At 35.1% G+C, this 25,202-nt stretch overlaps 2 protein-coding genes across 2 annotated transcripts in view; both read left to right on the top strand.

The window, feature by feature from the left end:
- The window catches only part of LOC127861722 (microtubule-associated serine/threonine-protein kinase 3-like), a 220,657-nt gene that overhangs the window by 34,268 nt on the left and 161,187 nt on the right, over nt 1–25,202 (top strand). The window contains 1 exon segment of the mRNA XM_052400409.1: nt 23,730–23,844. Within this exon segment, the coding sequence (XP_052256369.1) occupies nt 23,730–23,844 (115 nt within the window).
- The window catches only part of LOC127862417 (mediator of RNA polymerase II transcription subunit 26-like), a 312,703-nt gene that overhangs the window by 279,059 nt on the left and 8,442 nt on the right, over nt 1–25,202 (top strand). The window lies entirely within an intron of this gene.

Genomic DNA, 25,202 nt, shown 5'->3' with positions numbered 1-25,202 from the left:
ATACACTGTAGAAGTCACATTTCCTGCCAAATCTTCATGTGACTTTGTCAAAATGTTTGTCTTAATGATATCTTGGTTAAGTTCAAAAGTGGTCTCAGCCTGTTGAAAAACATGGCCGCCAGTGGGCGGGGCAGTTTTCCTTATTTGGCTATAGAGAAACTTTGTAAACACTCTAGAAGTCACAATTTTTGACCAGTCATCATGAAAGTTTGTCAAAACATTGGGTTGACGAGTTCGAAAATGGTCCAGATCGGTGAAAAAATATGGTCGCCAGTGGGCGTGGCATTTTTCTCTATATGTGTATAGTGGCAGTTTTCCCTATTTGGCTATAGAGAAACACTCTAGAAGTCACAATTTTTGCGCAATCATCATGGAAGTTGGTCAAAACATTTGTTTTATTGATATCTCGGACGAGTTCGAAAATGGTCAGTATCGGTGAAAAAACATGGCCGCCAGTGGGCGTGGCATTTTCCTCTATATGTATATAGTGAAAACATGTGAACACTCTAGAAGTCTGTCCTCCAGATGGTTTCCGGATGATAACTCAAGATTGCTTAGGCCTAGGATCATGAAACTTCATAGGTACATTGATCATGACTCGCAGATGACCCCTATTGATTTTGAGGTCACTAGGTCAAAGGTCAAGGTCACGGTGACCCGAAATAGTAAAATGGTTTCCAGATGATAACTCAAGAACGCTTGCGCCTAGGATCATGAAACTTCATAGGTACATTGATCATGACTTGTAGATGACCCCTAGTGATTTTCAGGTCACTAGGTCAAAGGTAAGGTCATTGTAACCCGAAACAGTAAAATGGTTTCCGGATGATAACTCAAGAACGCTTACGCCTAGGATCACGAAACTTCATAGGTACATTGATCATGACTCACAGATGACCCCTATTGATTTTCAGGTCACTAGGTCAAAGGTCAAGGTCACGGTGACCCGAAACAGTAAAATGGTTTCCGGATGATAACTCAAGAACGCTTATGCCTAGGATCATGAAACTTCATAGGTACATTGATCATGACTCGCAGATGACCCCTATTGATTTTCAGGTAACTAGGTCAAAGATCAAGGTCACGGTGACTCAACTTAGAAAAATGGTTTCCGGATGATAACTCGAGAACACTTACGCCTAGGTTTATGAAAGTTCATAGGTACATTGATCATGACTCACAGATGACCCCTATTGATTTTCAGGTCACTAGGTCAAAGGTCAAGGTTACGGTGACTCAACGCAGTAAAATCGTTTCCGGATGATGTCTCAAGAATACTCATAGGCCTAGGATCATCAAACTTTATTGGTACATTGATCATGACTGGCAGATGACCCCTATTGATTTTCAGGTCACTATGTCAAAGGTCAAGGTCACAGTGACAATAAACATATTCACACAATGGCTGTCACTACAACTGAAAGCCCATATGGGGGGCATGCATGTTTTATAAACAGCCCTTGTTATTTTTGTAAGCAATTAAGTTTGATGTTTGGAAAGGGGGGTCTACTAAAATATAGGTAACAAGGTCAAATCTTAAAAAAACAATAACACTCCATACGCCAGAGTTTTGGTTCAATAATGATGAAACTTGACCAGGATGTTTGTCTGGACAATATCTTGGTCAAGTTTGACATGTGGTAAAGATGGAATGAACCGACTCCTCTCAGGTGAGCGAACTACGGCCATCTTGGCCCTCTTGTTTCCCAATTGGTACAGAACCTAATGGGAAAAAATCACTGATAATGTATTGTCTATGGGCGTGGCCTATGTGGGCATGTTGCCTTAGGTTTGGTAATGGGGCCATGCATATCTGAGATTGACCGTATTGTCATAAGAGAGGTTCAGTACCAATTTGAAGTGAATAGGTGTAGAAATGAAGAAATTATAGTAAAAGTCATTTTTGGGTGGGCGTGGCCTATGTGGCTGGGACGCCCCAGGGTTGGTAATGGGGCCATGCATAGTTGAGATTGACCGTATTGTCGTAAGAGAGGCTCAGTATCAATTTGAAGTAAATCGGTGCAGAAATGAAGTTAATGTAAAATAACATTTTAAAAAATAGTGAAAATCTCTGATTCGCCCCGCCCAAACCCCCATAACTTTTGACCCAGGGGTCAGATCAAAATTCCGTCACTGTCACCGTCGCACATATGCTCATAGCTACCATGCATGTAAGTTTCAAGGTTCTAGTGCTAATAGTGTAGGAGGAGCAGGTGGCCAGGGCGGACAGACGGACGGACAGACGCACATCACCACAATTGTTTGGCACATTTGTTCACCATTATTGGACGGTGTGTCGCGCGAAAGAATTACGTTAATATCTCCAAGGTCAAGGTCGCCACAACTAAAAATTGATTGATTTTGAAACAACTATGATGTAACTATGAACAATCAGTTACCGTATTTTTCGGGTTATATGTCGCACCGGAATGTAAGACGCATCCCCGTTTTTTTTACATTATTTTATTTTTGTCCATACATAAGACGCTCCGGCGTAAACGACGCACATAAATCATCATAAAATATTCCCAAAAATGCAGTCACACATATGTTTATCCATTAAATGTTTAATCCTCTTTCATGTTTTATTTCAGATAGAAAATTCATCTTAAAAACGATGCTGGCATTTGTTCTCTCACATGCTCATTGTATTTATATATTTTTTTCCATTAAATTTATTTGAACATATTAATTTAAACAAAACGTCATTCAGAACAATGAATTACCGGTAATATTTGACCCTATCCGCAAGCCGTTGCATTCGCACATTTATATCTGTTTTGTCAAAACATCGCAGTGTAAACACTGCTGATCATGTTTTCACAAATGCCAAAATTAAATCCAGTCTTGACCAGATTTTCCTGTAAATCAGTACACAGAACATTTTCTGTTTCAATAATAAACTACCTAGATGAGCGTAACGTCAAAGATACAGCATTCTCTTCGCTACACAGTTTTTCTTCAACAGTGTATACACGCACGCTAATTTTCGCGCGCTTTCTAACAGAACAAAGAAAAGTACATGAGCTATAGATGTGACTAGCGTAAACGTGGCGTTAGCAATAAAATTGGAAATACGAATTTAAATAAGCGCATTGGATAATACAACAAAACAAAATAAAAAACAATTATTGTGTAATAAACTGCATTTAGGCTATAAATGTAGCATTTGCTGTTTCATAAAAAATAAATGTACCATTTTATTAAAATAGTATAGCGATGTTTGTTTGTTTTAATGTGTATTGTTTGCAAAACTTTTGTAGCATAAAGTATACCGGCATTCTCAAATTGGTAACACGATCATTTTTATGATGAATATTAAAATGAGGCATGTTATGAGAAGGGCTAATATTCTTATTGTGATAATCTTAACACAAGTGTGCAGACGTGTGGTGTACCAGGCATACCAATAAACGCTTTTAATCCACACTGGGGACATCATCTCCCATGGAGAGATTATGTTCGTTCATCTATCGCAGATGGTTAAAGGGTATTTGAGATCTCAGGTTTGCAGACATGTGGTATCGCAGGCATAACAATAAACGCTTGTAATGCACACTGGGGACATCGCTGACGGATTCTCCGATGTCGACGACCATGGCGGATAAATGATGTGAATTTTTATTGTGCCGTATCTGATTGTATACTTATTGTTGTATACTCTGCTTCTCATTGATATTGTGTTTGTTTGTTGTACTTTGTTATTTTTTGTTTCAAATTGTTGTAAAAATCGTAAGGTTAGCTCGTAAAATAAATATAGAACACGACTACCTTTTTTGTTGCGTTGTTTTATTTACGTTAGGGTACTGCATAGTACCCCAATAGTATCGTTAGTAGTGTGTAACCGACTATGTGTAAAATAAAATTGTGTTACAAAAAGGGCGAAACAAATTACCGGCAATGGTTATCAAATTCGCGGATTTATGCAATTCTGACTTTAAAATTTCACATTCTGACTTTGGAAAAAACGATTTTGTACATACATAAGACGCTCTGGGGCATACGACGCATGTTACTTTTGCCTGTAAAAAAGTCGCGACTTATACCCCGAAAAATACGGTACAATGCAAATTTTGATTTTGAGTTGTCTGTCTTTATCAGACTATTTTTCTATTTGAAATCAAGGTCAATTTTACACAAGGGTGTTAACAATACACATTTTGAATTGTCTCCCTTTATCAGACTTTTTTTTCAACTGAAAACCTGGTTTTGTGACAATTTTGTCCCTTGTTTTGTTGCATAGATTGTGTTATATATGTTCATGCCATGAATAAGAATAATTATGATGTTTGGTCAATCCACATAAACGTTTAGAAGTTTGTGGGGCATAACATTTTCAGATTTCTTGTGCCATTTTAATGAAACCATGATTTCTGACAAAGCAGTATTATGGTATAGGCCTATTTGTGACAAAACTTAGACTAGTTCGTGACAAAACAGATTCTTGTGATGAATTCCAGGCTTATAAAGCTTGAATTATTAAATAGGCAAACTTCTGAAAATGAAAGGCAATAAGGGAATTGAAAAAAACTATCTACAATTTAAAATATATCACATGATAAAATAATTAAATCAGCTTTAAAAATGCTTTTTATTCTATCATCAGTCAGCATTACATTTTGTAGGTTTCCAAAAATATTAAAAAAAATGTATGGCCCCCTTCGTAGAAGAGGGGGTATATTGTTTTGCACATGTTGGTCGGTCCGTCGGACAGTCTGTCCACCAAATGGTTTCCGGATGATAACTCTCTAGGTCAAATGTCAAGGTCACAGTGACTTAAAGCTGTAAAATGGTTTCCGGATGATAACTCAAGAACGCTTAAGCCTGGGATCAGGAAAGTTCATAGGGACATTGGTCATGACCAGCAGATGATCCTTAAAGATTTTCAGTACTCTAGGACAAAGGTCAAGGTCACAGTGAATTAAAAAAGTAAAATGGTTTCCGGATGATTACTCACGAATGCTTAGGGTAAAGATCAGAAAATTTCATGGGGACAATGGTCCTGACCAGCAGATGACCCCTTTTGATTTTTAAGTCACTAGGCCAAAGGTCAAGATCACAGTGACCTGAAGCAGTAAAATGGTTTTGCAGATGATAACTGAAGAACGCTTAGTAGGCCTGGCATCAGGAAAGTTCATAGAGACATTGGTCATGACCAGCAGATGACCCCTATTGATTTTCAGGTCACTAGGTCAAAGTTCAAGGTCACAGTGACAAATAAGCAACATACTCTCATCAGCAACGCCATGAGTCAAGCAAGCAAATCTTCTTTAAATTGCCAATCATACTCTAACGTATTCACACAATGGCTGCCACTACAACTAACAGTCCATTTAAGGGGCATGAGTGTTTTACAAACAGCCCTTGTTTTATGTAGATTTCAAGGGTATTTTCATCACCCAATACTAACCACATCAGTTCAACCTTATAAAAAATAATACTGAAAAACACTTCTCAATTCTCAATTTGAAGCATTTTATAGCAAAACAGCAACAACACTTATTTCACAATTTATTCAAAACGCTGCAAATTTTCCCAATTCAAAGGGACCCGGCCACATTCCCAAAATGGAAAAAAAAACACACTGGTAATGGCAGACTTTGATCATTTTTGCCGTAAATAATACAGCTTGTGTGCCACTGCCTTGCATGATTGCCTGAGGGAGGCCCATAGTATAGATGCAAATAACCTCCGGGAAAAATCCTGTAAGTCATTCAATAATCCGATATTATCTGATCTGCAAGTGATTTATTGTATTCCAGATATTGTTTGGCCAGCAGGGTTTATGATGGTGTGGCCATGTTTTTCCTGGCATAGGCAATAGAGCAATTATTTTATTTAAACATCGACTAGCGTTACTTGAAGAGACACGTGAGTCATATCAGGTTTGCTGTTTCATATCAGTGTTTTCTCAAAAAGTTGATATTTTCCCAAAATAACTGCATACAATTCCCAAATTGGTAGCCTCTAAAAAAGTATAATTTTATTAATTTTAATAATAGAAACTTTCAATTGACCGATCCAGTTCTATGAGTTGAACCTTTGCAAATATAATGAAACAAACACTTGTATTTGTTAATTTTAAAGCATTTTTTATAAGCAAAAGAAACCCATCACCATTTCCCAATTTTAGTCCAAACAACACAATTTTTTCCTATTTCAAAATGGTGACACAAAAATTTGCATAAATTATTAAGGTGAGATTTGAGTGTTGGGGCATATGGTAAAGGCACGGTTTTGTGTTACCGTTTGTATACAGGCAGAATGCACAGGCTAATCTGGAACAACATTTTCTGCTTAAACTGGTTTTTGTGGAGAACAGATATCCTCTGAAATAAAAATTCCATAAAAAGGGGAAAGTTTTCTTCTTGATTAGCCTGTGCAGACTGCTATGACCCTCTAATCTGAGACTATACCAAGGCCCGTATTCACCAAACATTTCTTAGACTTAAGTCTAAGAATAAAGACAATTCTTTAAATTAGAATATTCAAGAATTTCTTTAATTTTGAGTCAAACTCTGCAGTAAACATCTCTATCTATATTATTCTTCATATAGAACATTTTGTTAATGACATAATCACCAGTGGAGGCGTGTATATATTCAAACACTGAACACATTTTTCTTGGTTCTAAGTCTATTTTTTATTCTTAAGTCTAAGAATCGGTTGGTGAATACGGGCCCAGGTATTGGTTTTTCCTCCTTTCAGCTGATTTGCCCCCTTTCAATGTCAAACTTATTTTACAACTAGTTATTTACGTTGCTGGATCTATATAAAATGAAGAGTTTAACTAAATCCTGTAAGGTGGTTAGGGCAATTTACTCCCTCTTAAATCACACCCCTGGACACTTTACCCACATACACTAAGCCCCATTTTACCGAGCATGACTCATATTATGTTGAAGACTAAGATTGTTAGGAACTAGTCACCCAGTCACCTCACACTTCAAATCTTGTTTGATGTATTCAACAGAAATCTTTATGTTAGCAGCCCCAATGCTTCTGTAGGTTATTGGCCTGGCAAGACCAGTTAAAAAATACATTATGAATTTATCTCATTTAATAATGTTGAAATAAATAACAACTAAGATAAACACCTCTATCTAGCTTTGACTGATATCAATATTAAAACCCTGCAATATATTATTTTAATATTTATCTTTATCATTTTATCATGTTTACATATTTTGAAAATATTTTATGTATAAATATTATCCATGCGGAATTTTGTTGATAAAATATTGGATTTTTTCATATTTAACAGTACATGCATTTAATTATGTTTACTTGTCAATAAACCAATTTACATTTTTCCTGGGTATCCTTGTTTACAAGTTCTATTAAGTTCCCATACTAATATGCCTGATACTAATAACTGCCCATGTTGTATCAGAGAAAGGGGAAGAATCGAAGTAGAAATTATTTTATGACAAATACTCAGAGAAAGTATGTGACTGATATTGGAATGAAATCTGCGATCCACGAAGTTATAATCCCATCTAAAATAGCAAGCCAGGTTACAAAGATGTATAAGTGGTACTTCGGTAAAATTTAGTTTATAATTATTTTATCCCTTTACCACTTAGAAAAGTATTTTGAAGAATTTATGGTCCTTTAGAAAGTTAAATTTAATTAAAGACCTTTTTACTAGATTTAAGTTTTAAAGGCTTTATTTCCAACCCTTAGTTACTGATGAGCAGCAAACAGCATAAAACCTGAGCAGCCTGCGGGTTACTCGCATACTGTTCTGGTTTTATGCTGATGGCAAAAGCCATTTCAAGTTTGCTTCTTAGTGTGAAAGGGTTAAAAGATAGGTCGTATCAATCTTGAGTATAATATTTACAAATTGCATAAAAACACTTATTATTTAAAGACCATTGCTATGCGTACAATTTATATGATTGTAATGATGATAAAAAATAAGGAAATGAGACCAAGCAGAATTCTAGGATGGGTTGATATGCTGCAAAAATAGATCAAGTCTAGAAAAGCACATATTTGATTCGATTGTGAAGTCCAATCAATGAGATTGTCTGGTATGATGAAATTCAGGACAGAAACTTGCAAGTTCCAGAGAGTGAAATCATTGGGGACAAATTGAATGTTCATCGTCATGCGATTGATGAAATATTCATCTGCATGTAGATTGGATCTCTTTGCTATTTTCGTTTTGTTATGTCGCCATGAAATAGGTTGCAAAACATCTGAGCCGCGCTCTGTGAAAAGGGGGTTTAATGCATGTGCGTAAAGTGTCCTCCAAGATTAGCCGTGCAGTTCCCACAGGCTAATGAGGGACGACACTTTCCGCCAAAACTTGTTTTGCGTTAAGAAGAGACTTTCTTTACACAAAAAAATATCATAAAGTGGAAAGTGTCGTCCTTGATAAGCCTGTGCAAACTGCACAGGCAAATCTGGGATGACACTTTATGCACATGAGGGAGGCTCATCTAGTTTTATGAAAGCTTGTCAAGGGCTCAGTATCATGAACATTCTCAACTTTTGAGCTGAACTCAGAGATAACTACGGTAATAAGATTTAAGTTTCCACTAGCTGAGTATTGAGAATGCTGCGTCAGCTCAAAGCACTCAAATCACAGCTATATGGGAATATGCCTTGTTTGTACGCAAACTCAGGGTTGTGCATGTCTCAAAACTCAAAAAGGTTGAGACCAATGAAGAAAGTCAGCTAAAAGTTTGAGAGAAAAAGAGTAGAAACTCAAAGTTGATACAGAATATTGACTCAAGTATGTTAGTGATACAAGTACTAGGCCCATGATGCCTGATCTCTCATAAAACTCTTTAGGCACAACCATGCTTAAAGTCACTATCACGCTCACCAATACATACGGCTACTGTATTATGCTATATAAAAACATTCGACAACAAGTAGTACCATACGATGGTTAATTACAATAGGAAGACCCTAAAAACAAGTAACATTGATGTAAAAACGTTATATTATAAGCATTCGGCAAGTTTTAAGCATCTAAATATCGTTCCACGATATAATCTGCTTTCGCTTTCGAGTCAGGATCGGATTCATTCGGGTAGCGTTCATTTGCATAATTTATACAAGCCATTTTCTCATTCCCTAAGTTCCAGTTACCCAGAATTCATTTTGATTTTATCAGAATGATTATTCATGAGAGCTACGTCATGCTTCCGACTCTTACCGTATCCAATCTCGTGTTCGCCCGTAAATGTTCGGATATTTCACGGGAGATATAAATGGAATTATTTGTGGCCACAAAAAAATAAAAACGAGCATTTTGTATCTCGTTAAATCAATTCTACCAAACAACATCTAACGTTGAAATTTTGCATTTTGCAAAAAGGAACATTGATTTTTTTATGGGTTAGCTTTATTTAACGAAATATTCGATATTTTTTAGCGTGATTGTTACTTTAACCCTATACCACTTAAAAACAAAGTGAAAATGGCTATGTGCAAACAGCATAAAACCAGAACAGCCTAGCCTGCGAGTAACTCACAGTCTGGTCTGGTTTTATGCTGTTTGCTGCTCATCAGTATCTCAGGGTTGGAAAAGAAGCCTTCAAAACTTGAATCTTGTACGAAAGGTCTTTAATTAAATATAACTTTCTAAGGAGCAACATATGTGTAAAAATATGTACATATCTAAGTAGTAAAGGCTAAACATCAGACTGTATTTGTTTGGCAATCGATCTTATAATGATTTCTGTCTGTTAAGGAGCGTATAAAAATATTTTTCGTAAGCCAAAATCCTCTTGTGTTATGTAAATTACTGGAGGAAGCACATTTGTCTTGACAGTTCCCATCACGCTATAGTGAAATTGTCCTCCACATGCAAGTCCTTGGACCTTCACCCTGTAATTTGGAAGTTTTTCATGCGAAAATCAATTCCCTCTTTGTTCTTAATGAAATATGCAATTTGTGATGTCAATTTTAACCATTACCAAGCTACTATACAATATATGGTTGTAAAGTTAATCTATAACCTTCTATGAATAATTGTAACCCACATTATTTACAATTGAAATAACACATTAGTATTTTCAAGCACTGGGCTGCCATTTTTAACATAAAGTAGGCCGTAAGATATAAGGCAAGAAACAGCTTAACCCATTACCACATAGATACGTATTTTCATGCATTTGTAGTCCCTTATTAAGTTATATTAAATTGAAGACCTTTCCTACTAGATTCAAGTTTTTAAGGCTTCATATCCAAACCTTAAATACTGATAAGCAGCAAACAGCATAAAACGAGAACATACCATGAGTTACTGCAGGCTGTTCTGGTCTTATGATGTTTGCAGATATAGACATTTTCACTTTGCTTCTGAATGGGAAAGGGTTAAACAAAATGAAAAGAAAAGGACTGTAATCTGATTGTTCTCATATATACCTTTCAGGGGTGTAATTTAGTTTTGCTAAAAGCAAGTCGCCCTGCAGGTCCACTTGAGTACAAAATTGGGTTACCCATACTGAGCAGGGCTCAACATTAACCTAAAAACCAACTTGCCCTGCTGGGCAAACTCTTATAAAATCTACTTTCCCTGAACGTAAAGCCATTTGCCCAAACATGAGATATCACATTAACTGTTAACCTCATATTTTTTAATGAAGATCAAAATGATCCACCACAAAACCTTTTTTATTTTTGCACATTTAACAAAATGATTACAGCAATTAAAGTCTAATAAAAGTCATATAGCTTGCGATGCACATAGATATACATGAAACATTTATAACTCTCAGTTGTTGAATATCATTTATTTAAAATACTCTATTGACTCACCTGATTAAATGAATAACATCTATGTTAAATATTTCAAAATTTATTTAGTTAAATCAGTTTTGAATGTCAATTATGACATATACAAACATGTATTTATTTTAAGTCCCAAAGCGTTTCTGACTTTAAATACACACAAGGCACACGATGATGTACAATAAGCTGCTGTGAACGTTACAACAAGGCATATATTTCGTGTGTACAAAACTTGATTCCATAAATGACATGCCGTCTGCGTGAAACCCATGGGCTTATTGATTGTTATATAAAAACTTCTTTGTAGCGCAGAGAAACTTAAGATCTTTACTCTTGGTATAAAAAATTGTAGAGCATAGTAACTAAATTTAATCGCCTACTATATCGCAAACAGTGTTGAATTTGTAAGATCAGTATTGAATTGATATTTCGTCACTGTATACACACCTTCCACGAGGACTGCATGTTACTCATGTGTTAATGCGTGGCACACGCGCTTTGTGCTGATGACGTGAAGCTGTTACAGTGCATTCGGGCGACTTGTTTGTCGCTCTATGAGGGTGTAGACACCATGAAAGTGGAAACACTGGATTGAACTTGGTTCATTCATGGGCATTTGAAATGGGATTTTTATATCGACGAAAATGCGGTTGCCCGATCGGGCACGTATTTAGGAAATTGAATTCGCTCAAGGCATTATACAGTATTAAGTCGCCAATGCGAGCGGGTGACCGTAATTTTACACCCCTGCCTTTAAATTTACAAACATAACATATTCTTTAAAATTCAGTTTAAAATTCTATGGATATTGCACTCACTCATGGGTGCTAATTATCAAATTGATACATGTAACCTCTGCTCTCATGACTTCGGCTTTACGTATGTCACCTCGAAGAAATGGAGATGTTTTACAATCTTTATATTAATAGCAGTGGTCAGAAGTAGCATAAGCTTGTAACAGGTTTTGCTTTGATTGTTTATTGCAATTTTTTTCAACTTTGGAAAATTGCCGGTAAAGAGCCCATGACGTAAAGTAGCTAGTAAAATTCTGAAATTGGGCAAATCTGAGTCATGAAATCCTCAAATGGGGAAAATCACGTCATGATATTGTTAATTTTGGGTCTTAGTAATAAGTTGGTACCTGATTGCACATACCCTTGAAAATAATCGTAAATAGGCAGGCAAAAATGAACCAATCTCTGTGCAGAAATGTTACTGGTTCCGAGCATAGCTCTATATCAAATCCCTGCCTATATAACCAACCATTTGGTATAGTAATTTTTAGCTCATCTATTTTTTGAAAAAAAATTATGAGCTATTGTCATCACCTTGGCGTCGGCGTCGGCGTCCGGTTAAGTTTTGCGTTTAGGTCCACTTTTCTCAGAAAGTATCAATGCTATTGCATTCAAACTTGGTACACTTACTTACTATCATGAGGGGACTGGGCAGGCAAAGTTAGATAACTCTGGCGTGCATTTTGACTGAATTATGTGCCCTTTTTATACTTAGAAAATTGAAAATTTTGGTTACGTTTTGCGTTTAGGTCCACTTTTTTCAGAAAGTATCAATGCTATTGCATTCAAACTTGGTACACTTACTTACTATCATGAGGGGACTGGGCAGGCAAAGTTAGATAACTCTGGCGTGCATTTTGACAGAATTATGTGCCCTTTTTATACTTAGAAAATTGAAAATTTTGGTTAAGTTTTGTGTTAAGGTCCATTTTATTCCTTAAGTATCAAAGCTATTGCTTTCATACTTGCAACACTTACTAACTACCGTAAGGGGACTGTGCAGGCAAAGTTATGTAACTCTGACTGGCATTTGGACGGAATTATGGGCCCTTTATACTTAGAAAATTGAAAGTTTGGTTAAGTTTTGTGTTTTGGTCCACTTTACCCCTAAAGTATCATAGATATTGCTTTCATACTTGGAACACTCGCAAACTATCATAAGGGTACAGTAAAAGAACAAGTTGCATAACTCTGGATGTCATTTTTACGGAATTATGGCCCTTTTTTGACTTAGTAACTTTGAATATATGGTTAAATTTTGTGTTTCGATCCACTTTACTTCTTAAGTATCAAGGCTATTGCTTTCAAACTTCAAATACTTTCATGCTATCATGAGGTTACTGTACCTGGCAAGTTGAATTTTACCTTGACCTTTGAATGACCTTGACTCTCAAGGTCAAATTATTAAATTTCTCTAAAATTGCCATAACTTCTTTATTTATGATTAGATTTGATTGATACTTTGACAAAACTACTCTTACCTGACATACCACAATAGACTCCACCCAAACCATCGCCCGTGCCCCCCCCCTAACCCCCCCCCCCTATTTTTTTTTTTTTTTTTTTTTTTTTAAGATCATCTCACAAATGACCACCACACCCTCACACTATACCCCCCCCCACCCCACCCCCTCCCCAATTTTTTTTTTAAACGGTTAAAAAACAAAACTATTTATTTTGATTATTTTATGTTTGAAATACCGTCCAACCATCGCACCCAAGAATCCCCCCCCACCCCCCCTCCCCCCACCCGAATCCCCCCCCCCATTTTTTTTTTTTTTTTTTTTTTTAAGATCATCTCACAAATTACCACCACACCCCTCACACTATACCCCCCCACCTCACCCCCCCCCCAATTTTTTATGAAATGGTTAAAAAACACAAATATTTATTTTTATTATTTTATGTTTGAAATACCGTCCAACCATCGCACCCAAGAATCCCCCCCACCCCCCCCACCCCCCCCACCCCCCCACCCCCGATTTTTTTTTTCCTTTTTTTCGCATTTTTGGAAGAAAATGTAATAAATGTCCACACCCCCACACAATGCACCGCTCTTCACTCCACCCCTCCCTCCTTTGTGATTGAAAATGAGAGTCCCTTCACCTTTAAAAAGAAAATAGATGAGCGGTCTGCACCCGCAAGGCGGTGCTCTTGTTGTTGTTGTTATTGGTTCTGTTTTAAATTTTGGTAGGTTATGTTTATTATGATGAACCTAAACTTATACACTATTTTCTAAATATAAAAGAAAATTATACTACTTTTCATTATAATATTTAAAAAAATAAAATAAAAACCTTCCAAATCTGGAAGGGTTTTCTTTTGATGACAGTTGTTATCGCCATTAGCAGGTGGGAGGTAACCCATGCGTGGAAAAATACATCGGAAATGGAAACGGCTCAATTGAATGCCTTAATTTTGTTGTAAAACCTGAATAAATAGAGGGTGAGGCTACATACAAAATCTTCTTTTAATTTGTTCCCTGGCAGAGTTCTATTTTGGACCAAAACAACCGCAACTTGACTTTGTTTTTTCCAGATGCCAATTAGGAATTTTAACTTTTTTGCTCCAGTGAGAAAGTACAGTTTACTGGTACTTTATAAAAAGGGGAAAAAATCCCTGCATAAATATATGCCAGCTTTGAAATAATATTATTTAGTAGTAATTATTTATGCTTATATAAATGATATTATTTGGATTGCTCTATACTGTTACTTATATACACCAAAAAATTCTGTCTGTTTCAATATATGTTCATTACTTGTTCTTTATCAAAAAATCTTCATTCACCTAAAAATCGTCATCCCAGTAATGTTTGCTCGTGTTTTGCTTGGTAGAGCAATGAAATGTAATCATATTTTACACAATACCATAGAAAAGTATTCAAGGGAGTTAACACTTATCATAAAGTTGAATTGATAGGATAACAGTTCCCTCCCTTTAAACAAAATGAATACTATTTAAAAAAACCCTACTGTTTTCAATATTATTTTAAATAAGGTTGGATTTATTTTTTTAAGTTTTATATGAAAGATATAACAGGAAAAAAGAGTCATAAAATAATAATAATTTTGCTTAATGTAGCTTAAACGTAAAACATAGAAATCAATATAAAATGTGTCATTTTATAATAGCTTAAAATGTGCATTTGCACCATCTCCTGTTCTTAGCACAACTTCCTTGGTATTCGCTCCATCCAGCCACACAGGCAACACACATTGATTTGCTTTTTAAAACTCCACCATCTCACAACTTATGAAAGTCTTTATGTTTGAAAGGCTTGTGATTGTATGTTTCTCGACATTTGCTGAATCACACTTCAACACCAGTTTTTAAAACAAATGCGAAATATATCAATAAAGTATATAAAACCTACTTGCCCTGTAGAATTCTCAGTATATTTGAAAAGCTTCAAAGTTTGGTAGCGCCGCCTCGGAAGTATCATATGCTCATTTATTAAGGCATCTCAAATAAGAGGTGGCGCCTGTGATTAACAGCCGTGTAACAGTAATCACACTTTTGAAACTATATACAACTCAAGATGTTACTGGAATGTACTTTTTCCCTTATAAACCTTTTTTCAGGTTATGTATTATATATATATATAAGCTGAATAATGTAATATCTTTGGTAAGACTGTGCTCTAATAACATGAATGTTTTGCGGTAATTATAGTGCACATAGACCTGATTAGTGCTTATTGATGATCTACAAATATGTTTTACCAGTATTTGGCAGACATTCCATCATAGTTTTTCCCATCTGTTCAAATGTGATTTTGTCGAGCCCTCTTCGGTAAGCTCTATAGCTTGATATAGCAGTCCCAATTGTATTGTGAATGTAAGTGCATATGTTTGTTTATCAGAGATGGTCCAGACTTAATTTTAAAGTATTTGCACACATTTTCAACAATTGAATAGACCCTTTTCACAATAGACCAAAATTAATAAGAGCGCAAAGTCACGTGACTCGCAGAACTCCAGAACAAGGCTGAACGTGTATAAATATCCAATAGTCCCACGCATCGCCACATCTAATTTCAACCTTTCACTCTTTTAAACATTCGGCGATGTAATGATTTAAAAAACACAATATGACATTGTCAGAATAAGTTATAAATATGTACTTGACATTATTAGTGTCAAAACATTAAATAAATTGTCTTGATTAGGCCACAACAAATTTATGATATGTTCTACGGATTTTTGCTTCCCAAAAATGGAGCGAGCGAGCGAAATAAAAATAAATTTATTTTTATTCTATTTTTTGTTAAATCACAGGCGAGCGAAAAATAAAAAATACATACATTGTCTATGTCAATTGATATATTTTGCCAAATAGATGCATGATATCTGCAAAATACCAGTACAAGATCATTTAGAAGTAATAATTGAGTTTAAGCCCTTGTCAAATGTTTGTAAAAATAAAGAAAACAAGCAAATTCGTTAAATTGATATCCCCCCCGCAAATATACTTCTTGACACAAAAGTTTTCGGGGCGAATGGACAACGCCAACGTGCATCATCCTCTTATCCATATACATACTCATACCAAGTTTCAATGAAATCCGTCAAAGCACTTGCAAGATATGGCTCCGGACACACACAAAAAAGATTTTTTTCAAGAGAAAAAGGGCCATAACTCCATTATTACCCAATGGTGTACAATGCCATTTGGCATGCATCCTCCTCTTATCCATATATATACTATACTCATACCAAGTTTCAATGAAATCCGCCAGAGCACTTCCATGATATGGCTCCGGATATTTTTTCAAGATACAAAGGGCCATAACTCCGTTATTAACATATTGTGTACAATGCTATTTAGCGTGCATCATCTGCTTATCCATATATATACGCAAACCAAGTTTCAATGAAATCCGCCAAAGCACTTCCAAGAAATTGCTCCGCACACAAAAGTGCGGGAAGGACGGAAAGACGGTCGGACGTATGGACAACGCCAAAACAATATCCCTCCGCCTATGGCGGGGGATAAAAAGTCTCTAATAGCTGTTCTGCTTTCTCACACCAGGTAGTGATTACTTAAATTTAACACGGTGCATGTAGTTTTCATTATCAAAGTTATATAAGAAGCTCAGTTTTCTGTCAATGATGGTTTAATAACATGACACAATAAATAATACAACAAATATCAAGCATGAGCAGTGATTTTTCTTTGCGTCATATTTTACAGCCTGTGCCTTTTTGATTGGGGATAATGTGCAATAAACCATGAAATTGGGAATATTAAATCATTAGTATTATGATTATAGATAACAGTATACCAATTGTTAATAAGTGCATGTTTAACTGCTTTCTAAAATATATATTATGAAGTGCTAGGGTAATTAAACTGCTGTATGATAAACTCAATAAACCAATTGAGTTTATTTAAAAAAAATTGACTTATTTTTTGGAAATTTTGGCGTGACTTTTAAAAGGAAAAAAGGTTACTTTTTGGGAAACAGCTTTTTGTACAATTTTCAATTTGGACACAGCCTATAAGAGTCTGTTATTTTGGGCAAAAAACACTGATACGAAACATCTCGAATATTTATTAGTTCTGAATATCATAGGTTATGGTATTATACAATACTCGATGCATTACTTTTGTTATTTAAGCACTGTTAAAATTAGAAATTAGAAGTTTAAGTTTTGAAAAGTAAAAAAGTAAAAAAAGAAATGGGTAGTTAAAATTGAGTATTTTAATATATAAAAAAGTCAATCAAATGCCAGTTAAGTTGTTAAGGTCCAGAAAGTTTCTTCACTTTCTTACTTATGCTAAATTCATGTTTAAGGGGCATAATGTACAACTTACACTTAGCCATTAACAGTTTGAACTAGAAGATAGGTGGCTCGTACAATTTATATAATACTCCACATTTTTTGTCCTGTTCAACGGCGACACTCCTTTGCATGTTAATTTTTAATATTTAAACTTAATCAATACCAACAATTTTATTGCAGATTTTTACCAATCGAACGCATACCAGCGACATTTCAAATCCTGATGTAAATACGGTTGAAATTATAAAATAACTCAAATCATATGTGATGCAATGACTACTTGCCCCGGTGGAAAATTAACATTTCCATTTGTGTCTTTTGCTGACATTACAAGACAGACGAACGCTGTAATTTGTTTTTACCATAAACCAATGTAATAACGCAGAGCGTTATATCATTCTATGTCGTTAAATACGTAGGCTAAATAAAACTAAATCATTTAATAAACAGGTGCGCAGCAAATTGTTTTGCAGCGGGCGCAAAATAAAAATAAAAATATTTTTATTTAGTTTTAAGATTTATAGGTGCTGCGAATCCATCGAACATTTAATCAATTTGTTGTGGCCTAAAAGTACTTGTTTTTCTTCTTGTTTTTTCACACATTTGACACGCTTTGTTAGAGCTTTTTATCGCGCTGTTTGAATAAAGATCTATCTTGTTTATTGATACATCTGTTACGGTTTAATAACCCCTGTATTTCGGATAATCCCATTATCTCGTTATTATCAGATACTGTGCCGACAAAAACTAAATAACAGCATGGTGTCATATACTACCCGTGGTACAGTACACTCCACGCGTTTTCAAAAAAAAAACTCCCTCCGCGTTTTTTTTTCTGCTAGCGAGTGTTCATGTGGCGTTGAGGGAGCGAGGTGAACTCGATAAAAAGCTAGGCGTTACGCTGCGTTCTCTTATTCCCGCGGCGTGTATTACTTTAGCCTAGTCGGTAAATGCAGACAATTTCCGTTCTTATCAGTGACCGCCCCGCAACGCCGCGTTAGCAGTGTGCTACTGGGCATGCCAAAAATAAAAACATTGTTATAATAAATTGTTTAAATACTATAGTACATGTATAAAAAAGATAAATGTATAGAAAATTAATACGTATAAAAATTATGTTTTTTAATTCACAGGTACGTCTACAATATGAATGAATATAAGACATTTGACAAATTAATATTTAAATCATAACACATATAAGACAAGAAAAAATGGTCCGTAAAATTTCCAAATGAGAATAATAATTAGTAATCCGAAACACACTACGATTTTTAATGTTAACACGACGTTTACAAATGCTTCCAATATACAGTATCATGTATATTTCCCGACAAAAGCGCGCGAAAATTATGCTGCAATGTACAAGGTATACTCCTGCAAAGCGTGCGTGTATTGATTTTTTTAATACAAACTTTATAGCGCAGAGAACATTGAATTTTGTTGCAAATCATACACGCCAAATCTTTATCGTTCCGGTATTTTAGTAGAGTAATTATTTTAACAGTAATTGTATTGTAAACTGATTAAAGAAGACATCTGGGCAGAACTGGATTTTAAGTGTTTGACGTTATGAAAACACACAAAGCTTGTCTACTGACCTACTGTGTAGACTGCTGTCTGCGGTGTTTTGACATAAGGGATTAACATGTGTGAATGTCACTCTGCCGATTTGGTCCATAATTACTGGTAAACATTGTTTTGAATGTCGAAGCAACAAGAATACAGCTGTGAATATTAAATGCAACTATCAACTCAATAGTTACCACCTTCTTTTAGCAATCAATGGAATAACCTAACTTCAAAGAGAAAATAAATGCATTAGTGAGCAGAGAATTGACTTTGTTCCGACAATTAAAACCATTCCTTATGCATTTGTTGAACCTGTTTACTTGAGTAAGTTATGCCTTTAGACAGGAAGCGGCTTTTCTTTGATTACGTCAAACTGTCAAATTACACAGATTTGCGAGATTTTTAGGGTCCTTGGTCATTTGTTTACATGTTCAGTATAGAAAATCACCTGCTAACATGAAAACTTTGGATTAAATTATCAAAATAAAAACAATGTTGCAAACTGTGTTTATATTAATTGGTAAGTATTAGTTAAAAGACGACGTTTTGTTTGTCGTAAATCAACGAGTTTTCTATACAACAACAACTACTTCTACAATCACGTCGGGATCGATCTATCTTGGTTGTTTTTTTTTTAATTGTAAATATTATACTACATGTACATGTATGTACTTTTAATAAATGTAATTTTATTTGAAAATCAGGAAGTCAAACAAAATTAAATTGATCGTTATCTCGTAAAACGCGGAGTTTCCCCCACTTTGCCAACGCCGAGGGCCGCCGCGTCGGCTTATCAGTTTTGCCGATCCTTAACCACCGCGTCCAAAATCATGCAAACGCCACGTCTGACGGGATTTTCTTAATCTTTCTCCAGGTCAATCACCGCGGAGTATGGAGGGAAATTGGGGAAAACGCGTGGAGTGTACTGTAGATGCCTGGTCATTGAAAACCATGTATGGTACCCCAATGTCTTTTCGTGGTAGAAGCATAACATAGTCATTTCTAAGACTAATGTAACGCCAAATACTCAAACTAAATACTGTATAGATATTAGCCAGTTAATCATAATAATACAGTGAATGCTGGACATTCGTCCTAGCCTTTTTTTCACACAGGCGGACATTCGTTCCTATGTTTTTTGACAACCTGAACATTCGTGCCATCGTTATTTTGACAATGCAAATAATGATTCCTACATAATTTTGACAGCCCAGACATTCGTTCCTTTGTTATTTGGACAGCCCGGAGATTCGTTCCTGAAAAATTGATATCCCGGTCATTATTATCACATTTTATCAAAATAATATGATTCTAGTACTCTGGGCATTTTATCCGGTATTTTAATGTCATTGGAAAAAAGTTTTTAAAAAATCTCAAATTTTGTGTTATACTTAATATTGTTGTACGAATTTATCGTGATCATGAGAATGATAACGTTCAGGGGTTCCACTGGCCCAAAAAAAGTTGTCGCCACTTTTTCGCGGCGTGAATACTGTCGGTTATTCCACCTTATTAATAAGAACAATCATTTTAAGAAACCTTACTACATTAATGTCATTGACTATATTATCACTTTAAAAAGTATGTTATTTCATAGATAAATTAATAAGTACCTTCATAAGCCATACCTTCATAAGTCTTAATAAGCTTTATTTGTATATAAATAACATTTTTTTCAACTTGATAAACAACACAGATAACCAAAATAATATAATAATGTTAACATCAATGTATTAAACAGTATGCTGCATAAATGTTTCGAAATTAATTATTTAAACATAAAATCACACCAATGTTCATCATTTGAAAGGGAATCAGAAAATAAAGCATCTCACTTCAAAGTGTTTAACAGTTATATTTGGTCATTTGGACATATACATCAGCTTCTGTTGTTAACAAGTTTTCTCTTAGTGGTGGATGATTTCCAGGTTCAATTAAATGACTGTTGTTCACGCCTTTTTCCTGACAGAAAGGCCCAGATAATTGCCACCATCCATTCTAGTTGCCTGAAATAGCATAAAACATATTTTTACAAACTATCAACATCAAACCAACACATTAATGTCCCTATCTTTAAATGTCCGAATTTAACATATCCGAAATAAAGTACATCGACTGAATGTTTTATATTTAATTCAAAAATTGTTGTTATCTTAATCAATTTATATCCTTCCCAAAACATTACAATAATGAATCTATTAAACAAAAATGCTCACAAATACCTGTTGAAACAAGTTTTTAATTGTTGATGTGGAGAAATTAAATGCTTTTGCCAGCCCCATGGTTTTGATTTTAACAAAGAAATAGCGGCCCTAATAATCGTTATAATTATTGATCGTCGTGACAGTTTGTTCCCGTGTTACTTAACTTATTGCTTAATATCATAAAGGAGCCGTTAATCCGATAATAACCCCCATAAAACTTGACAATAGCAGTAAAAACACCGTTTGTAACACACGCTTCGATGATTTCTAATGCACCATGCACTGTAGGTCGCTTACATCGTCGTAAATCAATATTTACAACTGACAGACGCTGGCCGCTAATGCTCGGTCGCGTGCTTTCGACTCGCAGAACATTTTCGGATAGGATTTTACCGATTTTTTTTAATTCGCCACTTTAAAAAAATTGGAGCCACATTAAAAAATTAAGCGCCATTTGGCGCCAATGGCGATCGACAGCGGAACCCCTGAACGTTAAAATATATTCGAATATATCGACTTACACTTTGATCTGTAATTTGCCAAACCTTGCAGAAATCTGTGCGTTAAAACTATGTAGGAGTATATGTCCGGTCTGTCAAAATAATGTTGGAACGATTGTCCGGGATGTCTAAATAGCGTGGGAATGAATGTCCGGGTAGTTGAAACAACATTTTAACGAATGTCCGCCTTGTCAAAATTAGCGTAGAAACAATTTTCATTGTGTATGAATTTTCGGATACATAATTTAGTGCTTAATACTCTTAAATACATTTGAGATATTTTTAAACTTTTATGCTAAACACGAAACCTATTTAGCATGTACCGCTAAAATATAACTCCGTCATTACATAGTCTTATAAAGAGTTTTCGTTAGTGTATGGAAGAACATAATTAAAACAAGCATTTTCATTGACCACAAAGGGGTTAAAGAATGTTTCCGAAAAATAAACACACACACACACAAGAGAGATTTATGACATGGAGTGACATATATATATATCACCCATAATCACGTTTTAAGAGAAATCAATGTGCATGCATAGACAGTTCAGTTTGCTCCACTTTCGTTGTTTTCACCTGTATAAAAGAATTTTTCAATATTGTCTTTTACTGTAAAAGAACATTACTTAAAGTTAAAAGAAAATGACATAACATTTAAATAGTTCATGTGCTTTGCATTTTCTATTGCTTTTTCTTATGATTGAGTCCACACACATTTTACACGTTCGATCGTTCGTGAAAAATATTACAGACCAACAAACATACCTTTGAGAATTTAAGTTATATAATAGCGTTTTGTGTTATACGACTTGTGTATATCTTTGTTTTGTGCAATTATCAATTTTTATTCTTCAGATCACATTTGCTCTGATGACAATGGGTATCTTGAATTTGAATCAAGATTAAATAAAATGTATATACACTATGTCTTTGAAATATTACTTAGGTATGAGAATGTTTATTTTATAACCCCTCATCAATGTATTGACTAAACAACACATTCATGTATGCATATGTTTGTCGTTATTTTTACCAGTGTCAATACTCATAAAAATCGCAAATGTAATAAATAAAATTCAACTGGTTTATAACCATCGATTTTCTCCGCAAAAGATCTATACACGTTCAGCCTCGTTCTGAAATTCGACTTGTCACATGATATCTTAAAATAGCAACAGGGGTAGTATTGTGAAACTGGTCTATTGTTATGTGTGAAATTCATTTCCCTGCCTAAAAGCTCTTGATGTAAAAGGTCAAATTGGACTTAGTTCTATTGGTACGGACTGTTTCTTTAAAATGAATTGCTGAATGTGTACTACAATTTGAACAACTTTATGTAAGACATATAATACTAAACCCTGAATATTTTCAGTTCTGATTAGAGACTAGATGACTTTTTGTTGGGAAACACATCATTAAAATGCTCATATAAGATACAGGAAACTTTCATAATGATGAAAATGTGTTGTAATGAACTTATTCATCTTCTGGCACTCTGTATGTTAATCCTTTCCCACTCAGAAGCAAAGTGAAATGGCTATGTGCAAACAGCATAAAACCAGAACAGCCTGTGAGTTTTACCTGTATTTAAATTGCAAAAACTGTTTTCCAGTGAATAACTTGAGTTTTGATGTGGTTATCGCACCAAAATGGTGTGTGTGCTCATATGCACATGTAGCTGTATTTGTAATGTCAGTGTTTGGTTTCCTTCAGGTTGCTATGCCGACAAGACCTGATAGATCAGTACATGATTGTGGACCTGTATTTCTAATGTCAGTGTTTGGTTTCCTTCAGGTTGCTATGCCGACAAGACCTGATAGATCGGTACATGATTGTGCACCTATATTTCTAATGTCAGTGTTTGGTTTCCTTCAGGTTGCTATGCCGACAAGACCTGATAGATCAGTACATGATTGTGGACCTGTATTTGTAATGTCAGTGTTTGTTTTCCTTCAGGTTGCTATGCCAACAAGACCTGACAGATCAGTACATGATTGTGGACCTGTTTTTTCTAATGTCAGTGTTTTTTTTTCTTTCAGGTTGCTATGCCGACAAGACCTGATGAATCAGTACATGATTGTGGACCTGTATTTCTAATGTCAGTGTTTGTTTTCCTTCAGGTTGCTATGCCGACAAGACCTGATAGATCAGTACTCGATTGTGGACCCAATGCTCCTGGAGAGGTTTCTCAAGGCCATTAGACGGGCTCGTGAGGCAGACACCACTGATGAAGAGGTGAGAGAAATCAGACTCGAACCTTTCTCTTGCATGTAACACAAAACCAATCCTTACGATTACATACTAAGGTTTGAAAAGGGAGATATATCAAAATATTATTCTTTGAAGGGAGACCAGACTCCCACATGAGAAACACACCAATAATTTAATCAGTCATTTTACAAATAGATATCCAAAGATATAGGAATTAAAAATATGGAAGTAAAAACAATCTGCATTAAATCCAATTGAAATTAAGGGAAAATGTAAGGGTTGTGGTGCACTGCTTTTTTATGTGTATCTTAAATAAAGATATTTATAATAAAATGACTGAAACGAGTGGATTTTATAGACACGATTAAGTCACCTAATTTATGTTTCAATGAATAATTGGCTGTTATAAGTAACTTAACAGTTATTGTTATCTATGCTAATTTTGGACTTTCCAATTAGAATGTATCATAAAGATTCACAATTGTTGAGAACTCTGATGTAATAGCATTATTTCTGTCTAGTGAACAGATATGTTGACATTTACTATATTGACATTTAATGTCACAACAAGCAGTGGAAGAATTAGTTTTTGCCAGTTTTAAGAGGATTTCAGGTTTTGGGCCTAATCCATGAATTTGCATTTCCTGCTGATTTTATGGGAAATATAATGCAGCATTTTGTTAAAATAATATGCCAATTCTTTAAAGAAAATGAGAAGTTTTATGTTAAATGTAATTTGTTCTGTCTAGTGAAGTGATATATTCACATGTACTGGCATAACTAGAAGTGGAAGTATCAGTTTTTTTCGATTGTTCAGATGATTTCAGTTTTTGTTGCATCCATGAAATTGCATTCCCTGCTGCTTTTATGGGAAATGTTATGCAACAGTTCATGAAAGATATTTTGCTTATGTTTGCAAATTTTCCTTACCATAATTTAGAACTGGCAAATGAGCCTGCAAACCCAGTTTTATAACAATCCTCATTCTGGGAAAACTGGGCTTAATACATGTGCATAAGGTGTTGTCCCACCGTAGCCTGTGCAGTCTACACAGTCTAAGATGTTCGTGCAGGCAAGCCACCAAATGGACCATTGTTATGCCACCCCAAGTGATGCCATTTGAGTTTTCAAAAGAAATGTATTCCAACCCAGTGATTGCCTTGGGGTTTACACAAGAAATCGTCAATGGTGCCTTTTCCACAAAGTATCATTCTGATTTTGTGCTGAATATTTTTTATGATCACATTCCCTAAAATGTATTTTGGTTGTGTTTTGATTTAGTATTGTAGCAAATTGCTTGTCAGTTTTGGTCTTTTGGATAGAATTCACAAGAGGTTTGAATAAGAGATTATTATATTGAATGTATATTTCCTAAGGCGTAT

The sequence above is a fragment of the Dreissena polymorpha genome, chromosome 16 (assembly GCF_020536995.1).
Source record: "Dreissena polymorpha isolate Duluth1 chromosome 16, UMN_Dpol_1.0, whole genome shotgun sequence".
Classification (NCBI taxonomy): domain Eukaryota; kingdom Metazoa; phylum Mollusca; class Bivalvia; order Myida; family Dreissenidae; genus Dreissena; species Dreissena polymorpha.
The sequence above is the reverse complement of the archived record's forward strand: the minus strand, read 5'-3'. Positions and strand labels throughout refer to the sequence as shown.